At 39.5% G+C, this 14,630-nt stretch overlaps 1 protein-coding gene across 2 annotated transcripts in view; it reads left to right on the top strand.

Annotated features, from left to right (window-relative positions):
* Window positions 1-2,719: 2,719 nt before the first annotated feature.
* Window positions 2,720-14,630, top strand: part of LPCAT (Lysophosphatidylcholine acyltransferase) — a 68,728-nt gene continuing 56,817 nt past the window's right edge. Inside the window, exon 1 of one of the 2 annotated variants that reach the window (XM_074178801.1) lies at window positions 2,720-2,942. In XM_074178801.1, the coding sequence (XP_074034902.1) occupies window positions 2,832-2,942 (111 nt within the window). In that variant the 5' untranslated portion in view covers window positions 2,720-2,831. The remainder of the gene's footprint in view (window positions 2,943-14,630) is intronic. The other variant, XM_074178800.1, reaches the window with a different exon arrangement.

The following is a 14,630-nucleotide window of genomic DNA, read 5'->3' on the forward strand; positions in this document are numbered from 1 at the left end:
CTTGGATTATTCATTGGGCCGATATCACAAACAAATCTGGAAAAAATCAAAACTACGGGATTTCAAAAACTAGTCCATTAGGGTCCTTCAGGGTTATTAACGCCAAAATTGAAGAAAAAGTCAGATTTTTCGCGGTTTTTTCACTTTTTGACAAAGTTTCGTTCGGCGCTTGGGGTCACAAACTTGGATTATTTATTAGGCCAATATCACAAATAAATCTGCTAAAAGTCAGACCTATCGAATTTCAAAAACTAGTCTTCTAGGGTCCTTCAGAGTTATTAACGCCAAAATTGAAGAAAAACCCCGATTTTTCACGATTGGCTCTTCTGGGCTCTTCCATTGGCACGATTAGCCTTCGGTTTCGATGTCATAACCATGTACCCATGATTCATCACCAGTTATGACCCTTTTAAGCAAATTGAATTGGCGTTGACGTAACTCAACAACTCATGAGTGACGCTCATGCGACGGTTTTTTTTTGGACAAAATTCATGACCAAAAGTTCCGAAAACACCCGCAATTGAATGAGCCAACTGATTTACCGACATCCTCGGCAATTTTTCTGTTAGTGATTCGACGATTCTCCATAACAAATGTCTTAACTTCTCCAACATTTTCATCGTTTATTTAGAAGCTGAGGCGTCCAGGGCGAGCGGCGTCATTCACATCTTCTCGACCTTTTGTAAAAAGCTTGTACCACTTGTAAACATTTTTGTGACTCAGAGTACAAGCATCGTATGCCACTGTCAAAATTTTTCGTGCAATCAATTGAATTTTTCACACGAAATTTGACGCAAATTCTTTGATTCCTTCATTCGATACCAGAAAATCGTCGAACACGCAAAACTTTTCTGAATTTAATGCCTCTCACTAACAAACTAAACATACTCAACATAGCAGGGGAGCTCACGATGCAAAATGGGGATTTACTCGAGCGTCATTGAGACATATTAGGTTGCAAAGGTTAGATGATAAGAAGAAAAAGAAGTTATATAATATATACCTATTCATCGGTGGGGATAGCGGCTATAGATATTTAAATATGTAAAAAATACTGTTGCATGGACATACTCGAGCGCATCAGATATTGATAGCATCAATGTCCTACGTATTTTCAATAATGTTGGTATGTTAATCTCATCGTTTGCATGATGTAGGTGGTTGTACTTAAAGGTTAAAAGTGAAAAGAAAAAAAATTATTCGAGCGCGTCAGATACAAGTGCAAGTGCAGGTGTTGAATGCAACAAAAAAAGCTCTCATTCAATAATCTGAGGATTTCGATCTGACGCAAACTCGCGGCCATTATTATGAGGTACAAGAAAAATTAGCCATTTTGAAATACTCAAGCGCGTCAGATTAAGATATATATGGTTCATCTTCATGCTTTAGACGTGCTATCTCATAATCTGATGATTATCTAGAGGAATTCGCTTAATCTGACGAAAACAATATTTTTTTTTCCAATTCATTGATTTTAATCAATTGAAAAGCTCAGGAAATAGTATGCAAATGAATAAGTGTATGTTTTTTAAGTAGAATACCTGTATTTTTAAGAAAATAATTTTTTAAAAATGCTTAAAAAAATTAAATTTTTTATAATCCATTGATTAATTAATGAAGAAAAGAGAAATGAAACGTTCTATGTGTTTTATCACTTTCACCTGTAACTAACGTTACTGCAGTTTCGTTCTATAAGGACATTTTTAAACTTATATATTGTATAAGTTTGAAAATGTCCTTATAGGACAAAATTGCAGTAACGTTATTTACAAATAAAAGTGGTAAAAAACATAGAAAGTTTAATTTTTCTTTTCTTCATGCTTTCCTACCACATAATAACGGCTACATCCATCAATTAATTGATAAGTTAATCATCATCTTCATCTTCATCACGAACGAGTTTCTGTGATCAGCTGTGATGGCGTCATGACAACAGAATTCAGAGTGGGGACGGAGTGAGAGAGTAATAGATAGAGAAAAAGTGAAAAAAGAATAGAGGAATAGAAACTCGGAGAGGGAAATATAGGTATCACTCAGCTGCACGCATTAAACTTTATCGACGAATTTTTGTTATTTTGGCTTACGGAAATCGTCAGATTATTGATTTTTCGTTATCCTGGAATAATATCTTTCAGAATAAAAAAATTAGCTATACTCGAGAATGTCGAAATGACATAATTTTTTTAATACTTTGCTACCCTCCCCTTTCTTTACGTCACTCCCAAATTGTCAGATTACTGAAATATACACTTTTTAGCAGGTAATTAACTCACCCTACCTTAATCTGACGCGTTCGAGAACGCGTCAGGCGGCCTTGTATATGGGGCCCATGTTTGGTGGAGGTACTTAACCGGGTACAAGGTTTCTCTCTGTATATTAATCTGCCGCGCTTTAGTAAATCCCGAAATCCCCGCTTGGGCTCCCCTATTAACAGCTTGAACTGTGGATATATGTTCAAGACGAGTATACCAACATAAAAATCGCTGATCGAATGTACGTAGTCCGCCAATTTTGAACAGTTACCTTATTTTTTGTACAGTCCCCGTATATTCATTCAGATTTTTCACTATCGACATTCCTCAGACAATTTTTTCCACGAGGCTCACGATTATTTTCACAACTTCAAGAATCATTACTCATTGGTGAGGTAACTATTCAGCAAGAAATGATAAACTTAAGTTTGGCAACGCAGCGAGAAGACTTTCACAATTTCACCAGAAGATTGACTGGAATAGCATTTGTGAACCGCTTCGCGCGCGGCCGCTTGCAATTTCTTATGATGTGTGAAATTTGTTGATAGTTTCCGCATTTTTTCATAAAGTTCAGTGAAAATGGATACGAAATACACTGGAGGTATTTCTCACGAGGAATGCAGCTCTGGGGTATTGCTGAACCCTTTTGTGCACCACTTGGAGCTAGAAACAACTTACGAAAAAATCAAAGTGAGTGTTGGATTTATTTTTACTTGAATCACTCATCGCGAACGCGCTGAGTTCTGAGAATAAAATAGCAACCCGGTGTTCGCCTAATGAAATAGAAAATCCTTTTCAAAATTTTGAATAACATTTATATGATGGGAACTTGGACACGATTGAAATTGCTGAAAGATTTATAACAATTTCATAATCAAAAGATTGAGAGTTTCAATATGAATTTTAGAGCAGAGCCTTGACGTAGATCAACAGAACTTTGCAATTTGTTTTTCAAATTGAGTTGAGATTCATGTTGAAAACCTCAAAACACTCATTCCAATCGAGTAGATTATTCAGATATTTATGAAAAATGTCTCTTACAAAAGAAATATATAATTGAAATATAATTGAAAGGATAGATTAATTTTGGGAAAGAATATTAATTTTTTCCGTCTTCATGTTATTCAATGTTTTTATGGTAGTAGTTGTTTCAAAAGTGTTTTTTCTTTCATGCAATCCAATGTTAATATGAAAGTAGTTATTTCTAGGGGGGCTTTTCCTTCCAGTGTGTTTCTGAAGGCTATTTTTTCACATGAAATACATATTAATTGTACTCTTCCTTCTTTTGAGAGATTCGCACATTTGTTTGTATAGAGATGAGAAGTGAAAAGCCAGAACCTTTGTTTCCCAAAAATTAATCTCTCCTAAAAATATAACTCTTTCAATTCGAACAAGATTCCTATGGCTGGGATTCAATCAAATGAGCGAATGACTATCATTACGTACTGGCATCCATGACAAGTGTAGATTTAACGCATTCGTGACATGAAGTCGTGATTTCATCGATGAATTGAGAGCTACCTCCTGAAGAGGTAAGTGTCTTATTCCGAAACATCGAATGTCCACAAGTGAGGATGACAATGTTCACCTCTTTCATGTTCAATATTGTGTAGCAATCTTGTGAATGTGATTCAATTCCATAACGATTGTTTGGAGTTCAATTTGAATGAGAGTAGTTGTTTCTAGAGAGCATTTCCTTTCAGTGATTATCTGGAAGTTACAAGAAACACATCTTTGCACCAAAGTTCATTTTTAAATCAATTGCTTTATTTCTTTCTTTGAAAGATTCCTACATTTTTTGTATACTGATGGAGAAGTAGAAGGACCACACCTTTCCCAATTATTTATTGTTTATAGAGTGAAATTGATTATGGGATTCGCCTGAAGATGCTGTTGCATAGCGAAACACGTGTCGGTTTTTTGTAAAATTTCAAGTGAATCCCATATTGAAGTGTTTTTTTTTAATACGGTATAATGGATTTTCATCAAGTGTCAGCCAATTCCCTCACATATGTCGCATGACATTTTAAATTTTTTCGTTCCTAATACTACATGAACTGAAAAGTCCTTACCCAACATATAGATGTCACTAGTCTTTTTTAATTCAACGCTTTTTCAGTTAGTACGAAAGTACTGATCTTCAAAAAAAAAGTTTTGAAATTTCATGATTTCATGAGTTTGTAAGTTATTGTGTTAAAGGTGACACTAATTTCGTTATTTTCAAAACGATGGACCAAAAATAATTTTGTGTTTCAATTTCACACTGCTTTATGAAAGGAAGAAATACCGTTCAAACGAAGCAATGCTTCGAAAAGTGTTATGAGGACTTCGCTCCAACAGAAACAACAATTATACGTTGAATATTACTGGATTTTTTCCCAACACCAAATCGTTATTTTCAACACCTCAACACGTGTTTCGATCACCAAGTGATCATCTTCAGAGAGGAAGATTAAAAGAAGAAGTTTTAATCTTCCACGTGTCGAGGTGTTAAAAATAACGATTTGGTGTTGAAAAAAACCCCAGTAATATTCATCACTACACCAATGGTTCCAAAGAGTGCATCATAATTATACGTTGGTTTGCTGACTCTAAACGTGATCGTAGAGACAGTGATAATGCAGAACGCATTAGACGTCTAAATGAGGCAGTACCGCCAAAAATATGAAAAAATCAACAAAATCGTTCTGAATAATCGAACCACCAGTAGTTTGTTCAACAAATTGTGAACCATTGCAATATTTTCTCTACCCAATTTGATGGTGTACCAAATCTTGAGTTATGACTTGACCAGAACATGAAATTCGTACATGATAGAACACCTGTTCATTTCAGTCTTGATAACAGTATGGTAATCATCGAATACATAGTGCCATCGTTCAAGTGAAGCAATGGTTCAAAAAGTGCTATGAGGTTTGGTTAGGTTAGGTAAAAAGGGAGTGGGACTATTCGACCCTTCACCGCAACTCGCAAGGGTTTATCGTGGCCTACACCTATTCACACTCGATCAAATAAACCCAGCTTCTTAACGAAGCCGATTAGTTTGTATGGTGAGTGGTCTTTCAGGTCAGATGGTAAGAGTAAGGCTTTGCCAAACTCTAAGAATCGAACCAAAGTATGTGCTCTACTGTTTTATCATTTTCCAAACAGAGGCGACACACACTGTCTTCCGACACTTCGAGTCTCTGCATATGATGACTCAAATGACAGTGTCCTGTAGGAGGGCCTGTTAGACATCTTAGTTCATCCCTACTGTAGTCCAACAACTGTTTGGTATCAAGCTTCGAAGGGTGAATAAACGTCTTGGAGTGAGCCAATCCTGGAGGATTCTGCCAGAAGTCTATACATCTTCTTGCCATCCAGGTGTTAAGCGTTTGTTTGGCAAAGCCTAAAGCGATGCCAATGACAGGTTCTGGTCCGATGAAGCTGCTTGCAGCATCCACCTTTGCAAGGGAGTCAGCATCCTCAATGCCTTACAGGCCAGTATGGCCAGGAATCCAGACCAGAGACATTCTGTTGAGTTTTTCTAATGAGAAGAGTCGTTTTTGGCAATCTGCTGCAAATTTACACGTTGCTTGGTAGGAGGCAAGGGCTTCCAACGCCGCTTAACTGTTCGAGAATATGTTCAATGACTTGTGTAAGAGGTTGAATTCTTTCAATTTCTCCGCACACAATTCAATAGCGTGTATTTCCGCTGGAAATATAGTCGCATAGGTTCTTAGACCGGTTCATATCTCTGTCCTGGGTCTGCGACTGGAAACACCTGCACCGGAAGGTGTTTTTGATCCATCTGTGAACCAACAACTATATGCTCTCAATATTTCTTTCTCCCGGAGGATCCAGTGCTCTCTACTCGGGAACAGTACTCCATAAGGCAGTTCGTAGTTAACAGTTGGGGGCATAAAGTCAGAGGTCGTTTCCATAATGCTGTGATTTCCAGTGCAATGAGGACTCCGCTAACTCAGAAATAACAATTAAACGTTGGTTGGCTGACTTCAAACGTGATCGTAGAAACATGCATGATGCAGAACGCAGTGGACGTACAATTGTGGCAGTAACACCAGATATCATAAAAAAATCAGAATATCGTTCTGAATGATCGAAAACTATAGTTGCGTGAGTTAGTTGACATTATAAAGATATCAAAAGAACGTGTTGGATATATATTGCATGAGCAATTGAGTATGAGAAAGCTCTGTTCAAAGTGGGTGCTGCGTGAGCTCACTGTTTGCCAAAAACAAAAACGTGTTGATGATTCTGAGCAGTATTTGGCCTTGTTTAAATATGAAAGAACCGAAATGTTTGCGTCAATATGTGGCAATAGATTGAAATGGATCCATCACTTCACTCCGGTATCAAAATGATCGTCATCTAAGTAAAGGGCAACTGATGAACCTTGTCCAAAGCGCCCGAAATCACAATAATAGGTAAAGTTATGGACTCGGTTATTTGGGATGTGCATGGTGTAATATCCATCGACTATTCTGAGAAGGGAAATACCATCAACAATGAATATCATATAGCGTTATTGTTATGTTTGAAGGCCAACATTGTGGAAAAATTATCCATTTGAAGATAAAGGAAGTGCTGCTTCACCAAGATAATGCACAGTATCACAAATCAATGAAAACGAAGGCAAAATTGCATGAAATGGGCTACAAATTGCTCCCACATATACCATACTAGTTGTTGCCCGCGATTTCGCCCGCGTAGAATTGGTAGTTGCAGTACTAATTAGTACAATGTTGCTGTATCGCTGCTGTTCCAATATTTTGACAGAATCAGAATCAACGAACTTAGGCGTGCGCAGCGTTATAGAACAGTGCTTTCAAAGAATTGTTCTACAGCTCCATCTAGTGGCGAACTACAAAAAAATTGATAGCCTAAAAACCTTCTCTATAACTTATACATGTCAAGTTTCATCACGATCGGTTGAACGATGTAGAAGTTTATCACTTACCAACCAACCAACCAACCAACCAACCAACCAACCAACCAACCAACCAACCAACCAACCAAAATTTCGCTCGAATGAAGAGGTTATTGCAGAAACTGACACCTGTTTTGATATAAACGATGTTTTTTCGTCAAAAGTGGAATGGAATGATTGTGTGGCTCTTGATGATGATAACGTTGATGAAAAAAATAAATTTTGAACAAAAAACCGCGTTTCCTTTCTTAGGCCCGGAACTTTTCAGCCCAGGTATGCTAGTTACGAGACATTTATTAAAATTTTCACTGATATGACTGTGCTATACTCCGCGCAGTGACTACTTAAAACTTTTACTTTCATTCACTAGATTGATGCAGTGGAAACAATTTCATCGACCTGAAAGTACGATCGTTGGGCTTTCTCCAACTTCTAATTCAATACATATGACTGAACTCTGTGGCGAATCAAATGAATCGCTTCGTTAGAAACGCCAAATCACTGTATCATTATGGTTCAATTATAGCATGATTTTTTGAACGCATATGTCTATCTCATGAGAGTTTCAGATTTGATGCGCTATAGTTAGTAGCAGGTCTACTTTATTTCCATTTGCTAAAATTGCTTCCCGTCGAAACAATATAGTGGATGTATGTCGAATATTTTCACCTCATGATCAATTAAGGTGATGAGTGGGGTAACTCGAAATCATAAAAAAATATGATATTAAGTTTTTATCGAATGTGGTTTGAATAGTGACATGATGAATTTCCTTTGGGAATTGATTGCGTAATAGTAAGATAGGTCAAGCAATTGATTATGGCATGAGGCCTCAATCTCCTCTCTTCATGTCATACTTCTTTCACGAGTTGAGAGTTCAGAATTCTGAAAAATGCGCACCCTCAAATTACCCAATTTCTCAAAGGCTGTTTGTTATCTAACCTCACAACATCAGTTATAGACTCTTATTAACTTAACTCAAATCTCATAGTTTGTACCTAACTTATTCATCAATAATAATAATAACAGGGAGGCCGTGGACTTTTGAGTTTGGAGTGTCTAAATGCACTGCATGGTCCGTGACTATGAGAGAGCAGGAATTGGAGCATTTCTTTTTAGGGCAGCTCCTCGAGCAGCTGATGAACTCATTTTAGTTTTCGACACTGAACGAGGTGACCACAACTCTGTCACCGAGTTGGAACCCGTTCAGCAAAAAGCTCATATAAAAGCCGCAGAGATCACCTCACTTCTGCGGAAACAATCATGGATAAGCCAATGCATGAGGTCTCCTTCAATAACATCGGAGACCTTGGCTTATCAAAGCGCCTGACTTTCGCTTTTTTCAGGTCGAGTGGGCTGGAGTCGGAAACTGAGGAGTTCATCGTGGCTTGCTAGGATGGGGTCTTCAACACCTCAGTCTACCGCAGTATAGAGATTCCTGACACAAGGTGCAGGGCCTGCCGGGAGGCGCCCGACACCCTAATGACCAGTATATACGGTCTTGGCCTATATCTATCGGCATAACGCGACCCTAAGCGTGCTATATTACCATCTGCGACACTCTTACGGTATCGATGAGACAAGGGTTTGGCCTACGCTCCAGAGGATATTGTATCTGTTGTGGGGAACGAGAAATGCCTAATTTATTGGAACTATTCGTTCCCCACCCTCACGCTCATACAAGCTAATAAGCCTGATGTAGTCCTTCTGGACCACCACAGCAAAACGATATTTGTCGTGGAGTTTTCAGCTCCTGTCGAGAAGAATATCGTCCGAACTCCGCAGACTCTATCCAGAGACCACTCTGTCAAGATGGTTGTTCTGATTATTCGAGTCCTTGGTGGAATGATGCCTCTCTACTCTCAAATCATAGAATCATCCGGTTTGCCGCAGTAAAGCAGAACTCTTAGCCGGACAGATGCAGAAGGCTGCCATTCTTGGCTCACTGCGCTTGCTCAGGGCACATGATCACCCACGGTGTGAGGAGTGGTCGTTGGTTGGTAATGCTGGCGCTCCCTCCCGAATGTATTGGGGCTTCGGGGGATAGGGCCTGACCAGCGTACACTACGGTGAATAAAATAATTGTATTTGCTCAACATTACATAGTATTCACTTGTACAACATAGTGAGTAACAATAATAGCAACTATAGTCTATTTCAAAAGAGTGTAGAGTAATAAAATCTCATTAAGTATTCAAAAGCGCTACAGGGTGATCCGTCAATAAATTCTGTCACTTCCCTAGTCCGCATTGCAAAATTATGTCGTTTCATAAAGAGCAGGTAGGTATCACCCTGTTTTAAGGGATTTGTCCATTGTTATCGACGGATAAATACTGAGCCAGAGGCGCGCTAGTGGGATAATTGCCAAAAGAATATGCATTCATAAAAATTATATTAAAGGAAATAAAAATTTAATACAGCAGAACAGTGTTATTAAAAAAATATAAAATGTAACAATAAAATATATACGAACCGAAATCGGGAAATACTCACAAACACACACGAACGAACTTTACGTATTGAAACACTTGTGGGGACTTTAAATCAATTTATTCACAAAAACGACAAGAACTTTACTGGATACGTTATTACAATTTGACACTTGAACAATACTAAAACTGTGAACTTCCCTTAACGTTTAATAACACTCTATTTATACCCTAATTGAATGTTCTAGAGATTACTAGGTACAATTTTCGAGAACCTTCCGAGAAAATAATTATTCAGACTACCCTTAATTCTAAACCCTAACCTAAGCAAAAGTGTCACTGTCACTGATACACTGGTCTCTGTCCAGATTGCTTATCCCGCTACAGTATATTTACAATTCAATTAAATTATTCTACATCAGTATAGTCTTCATCCGAAGAACTGTCATCATCCCCTGGTGTTATAATTATAGGGTCAACCACCTGATCGACCAAGTTGTCCAGTTCCCACATTTTATCTTCCTCTTTTAAAACATGCTGGATTGCTTTTTGCCAGTTTTCTGATGTGATTTCCATAATGGCTTGATCAAACAATACCTTGACATCTTTCATTTTAAATGTGGTATTGTGCCTTGCAACATATCCTTTAACTTGTGCCCATATAAGTTCTATAGGATTTAATTCGCAATGATATGGCGGTAGGCGCAGCACAGTTACTTTATACTTTTCTGCTACATCTTCTACGGCATATTTCATGAAGCGAGATTTATGTTGTTTTACTATGGCTAGTAGTTCCTTCTTTACTGAATTCGTCTCAAACTGAATACCTTTATTTGACAGCCAGTTAATAATTTCTTGCTTTCTCCAAGCTGAAGTTGGTACCTTCTCTAAGCGCCTTGAATGGTAGCTTGCATTATCCATAACCACGACCGAATCAGCTGAAAGAAATTTTAACATTTCCCCGAAGTAGTCTTCGAAGACATCCGAATTCATGTCCTCATGATAATCTCCCGTCCGGCACGACTCAAAGCTTAACAAACCTTTTTTTAAAAATCCGTCTTCGCTTCCAATGTGAGCAATTATAAGCCTTTTCCCTTTTCCCGAAGGCACTTTAATACCCGTCGAAAGGCCTTCTATGAAAGCTTGGCGAGAACTTGTTATATTTTTACCTTGCCACATTTTTTTGACTATATAACCTTCGTTTATCCACGTCTCATCAAGATAAAAAATTTTCTTTTGCTCTCTGCGGTACTGCTTTATAGTTGTCAAATATTTTCGTCTCCAGCAAACAATTTCATCACTTTCCAGTAATAGTGCCTTTCGATTGTGCTTTTCCCAGGCAAAATTCATACTTTTTAAAGTTTTCCATAAAAGTTTTCTGGATATCAAAGGAATATCGTTATCTTGGCTTATCTCGATAAATATTTTTTCAAGAGTGGGTATTTCCTTTTTAAAATAAAACGAATGAACTTTTCTTCGAATGTCACATTTGGTGTCTTCATCTAAGATTTTTATTGGTCTTCCTGATTTTCTCTTGCATGGACTTACCTGGCCTGATATCTTTCTTTCTCGCAATAATTTAAAAATCGTGGACTGTCCAATTCCAGTCATTCGGGCACATCGCTCAACACTTTCTTGCACAGACAAACTAGGGTGATCGTGTTTTATGCAATCATATACATTTAAAATCATAACTGTTTCGCAAACAGATAGCGGAGAATTTTTTACACTTCTTTTCTTTGGAGTAAATGTCCCCATTTTATAACTTTTTCACTATTTCTATATCACAATATCACTGTACGTTTAATTGGTGTAGTAACAATTACTATTATAACTCGAATGTTTAAGACACCATTACAATATATTTAAACCCTTTTTCTTAATTACCTGGGTTTAATAGGTATTGCATGATTGGTGGGCAGGGTCAAAAAGGGATTATTATAATGACATGGCACCTCGGAACTAAGTGTTAACCCTTTTTTGAGAAATCATGCTCAAGTATATGAACCCAAATTGCATATTAAATAAGTTTACAAGAACCACTAAAATTATTCTTAATCTTTTTTTAAGAAATTTTACTTACCTAAATACATGTAGGTACTTAGTTTTAGACCAAATTACTTCCCAAAAATGGCCTTTTATTATTATCTATGTCTGTAATTTTTAATTTACTTTAATTATTAAGTTTAATAATCCTAAGATTTGCCTACGCCCATGGACGACAATGAAATTCAGGCAAATTTTATGACACTTCATGATTTATTACTCTACACTCTTTTGAAATAGACTATAAAACAGAAAACCCATAAAAGGTGAAACCTTGTGCAAATACATTGTAATTCAGGTTGCCATGAATTCTTCAATAGATCATTTAGGTAGAGTAAAAAAAGATTAGAGAGAGATCCCGATAAATAACAGCGATAATGGTTTAGGTATAACAAAGATAATCTTGAATTCTAATCATGAGGATGAACTTTGAGAAAGTAGTAGAGAAAAAGATCTGGCAAGTAATAACATCCAAAATCAAGTAGTAAAACGGTTCCCTTTTTGGAATCCCTACAAATTCAATGAAGGCACAGCAAAACCTGCATACGACTACAACCAGAACAACGTCGCCTATTTCGTTTTTTTGGGATGGTGCTGTACGATACCTCCTTGATATAATTCGAACTCACTTCCCTTGCGATACACACGATACTTGCGATAGGTACACTACGAAGTGTTGAAAAACATTAGAAATGAAGCAGGGCAGCTGCTCGAGCAGCTGATGAACTCGGTATAGTTTTCGACTCTGAACGAGGTGACTACAACTCTGTCACCGAGTTGGAACCCGTTCAGCAAAAAGCTCAGATAAAAGCCGCAGAGATCACCTTACTTATGCGGAGACACAGGGATAAGCCAATGCATGGGGTCTTCTTCAATAATATTGAAGACCTTAACTTATCAAAGCGCCTGACGTTCGCTTTTCTCAGATCGAGTGGGCTGAAGTCGGAAACTGAGGGGTTCATCATGGCTTGCCAGGATGGTGTCTTCAACACCTTAGTCTACCGCAGTCGCGTGATGGGTATAGAGGTTCCTGACACAAGGTGCAGGGCCTGCCGCGAGGCGCCCGAGACCCTAATGCACTTGCTATCAGCATGTCCAGCATATGCGGTCTCAGTCTATATCCATCGACATAACGCGGCCCTAAGAGTGCTATATTACCATCTACGGCACTCTTACGGTATTGACGAGACACCGGTGTTGCCCTACGCTCCGGGGGATATTGAATCCGTTGTGGGAACGAGAAGTGCCGAATTTATTGGAACTATTCGTTCCCCACCCTCAGGCTCATGCAAGCTAATAAGCCTGATGTAGTCCTTCTCGACCACCAGACCAAAACGATATTTGTCGTAGAGTTTTCAGCTCCTGGCGAGACGAATATCGTCAGAAAAGAGGAGGAAAAACGGATAAAATATCGAGATTTTCTCTTCGAACTCCGCAGACTCTATCCAGATCACTCTGTCAAGATGGTCGTTCTGATTGTTGGAGTCCTTGGTGGAATGATGTCTTCTCTACTCTCGAATCTGAAAATCATACCGGCTTGCCGCACTAAGGCAGAAATCTTAGCCGCACAGATGCAGAAGGCTGTCATTCTTGGCTCACTGCGTTTGCTCAGGGCACATGATTCTCGGACCCAATGATCACTTACCCCACGGTGTGGGGAGTGGTCATTGGTTGATTTTGCTGGCGCGCCCTCCCGAATGTATCGGGGCTTCGGGGGATAGGGCCTGACCAGCGCACACTACGGTGAAAAAAAAAAAAAAAAATAATAATAATAATAATAATAATAAGTGGCCATCCCTGCTTATTTATAATAATAAATAAGCAGGGATGGCCACTAACACCCTTGGCCTTTGGTGAGTTGCGACACCACTTACCCGAGCAACTGGTGCAAAACCGGACCGGCAGCCCAGGCGCACCCGGGAAGGAGAACTCTATTCTTCCTCCGGTGCCGGCCGTGGGTCCACAGGGCTAACCACCCGGTGGACCCAACACTTGGTTCCCAATAATCAAGGAAGGGGCCCCCACAATCGACCCGCTCGGAGGGGTCAGAGGCAAGGTGGTGGGGCCCAAAACGATGATTTGCCTACTGATGACAACCCTGGCAATGAAAACGGACGTTTTGAGTGGACGCATGAACTAAGAGATAGCCTTATGCATTGCTACGAGAGTAGTGAGCCCGCGCGAAGAGGGTACATGGCGAGATTGCATGCTCTGTGGTGTGAAACACATCCGGAGCATGCCGCCTTTTCCGCCCAAAACCTTAGGGATTACGTATCCTATCTTCGGCGGCAGGGCTATATAGCTCCTTTCCAGCCTGCTAACGAAGTGGTGGAAGTGGCAGTTCCACCACCCGTTGGCACGGCTGGAGAGGAGACCAGCACCATACCACCAATGGAGACGACAATCAGAACACGCAGGGCGCTTCACAGGATTAAGCCCCTGAAGCCACAAGAACTGGCTCGTTTGGATGCGGAGGTTCATAGTGTTCTAACAGAAGAGGCTGACATCTGGCAAATCAACACCGCCGTGTATAACGTCGTCCAATCGCTTTCCGAATCGGAAGGACGAAATCCCGGCCTTGCGGCTCGGAAGATTGAACGGCGTGTACACAAGATGGAGGCTAAAATCACGTCGGCGAGACAACACGCGTCTCGTATCCAATGTGTGATGGATTACAGGGCAGCCAACAGGCCTTTCACGCCCGCAGTGCGGCGAATAGCCGCCAATCTACGACGTATCCATCACACTTTGAGCCAAGGCGTGCTGCTGACCACCAAACAGCACTGCCTTGATAGGATACGAATGCTAGTGACTGCTAAGAAGTCACTAGTGAGGCGAGCGAGAAGTATCGCGAAAAACCTTAGGTTCCGCGAGAAACCTTCTCGCTTATTCCAAGAGCCTCCACGTGTTGTGGATAATCCGCCGACCGCTGATCAGGTGGAATCCTTCTGGAAGGATATCTATGAACACCCG

Source organism: Leptinotarsa decemlineata, unplaced genomic scaffold (assembly GCF_025532065.1).
Source record: "Leptinotarsa decemlineata unplaced genomic scaffold, Ldec_3_MD MMD2_tig00004307_RagTag_RagTag, whole genome shotgun sequence".
Classification (NCBI taxonomy): Eukaryota; Metazoa; Arthropoda; class Insecta; order Coleoptera; family Chrysomelidae; genus Leptinotarsa; species Leptinotarsa decemlineata.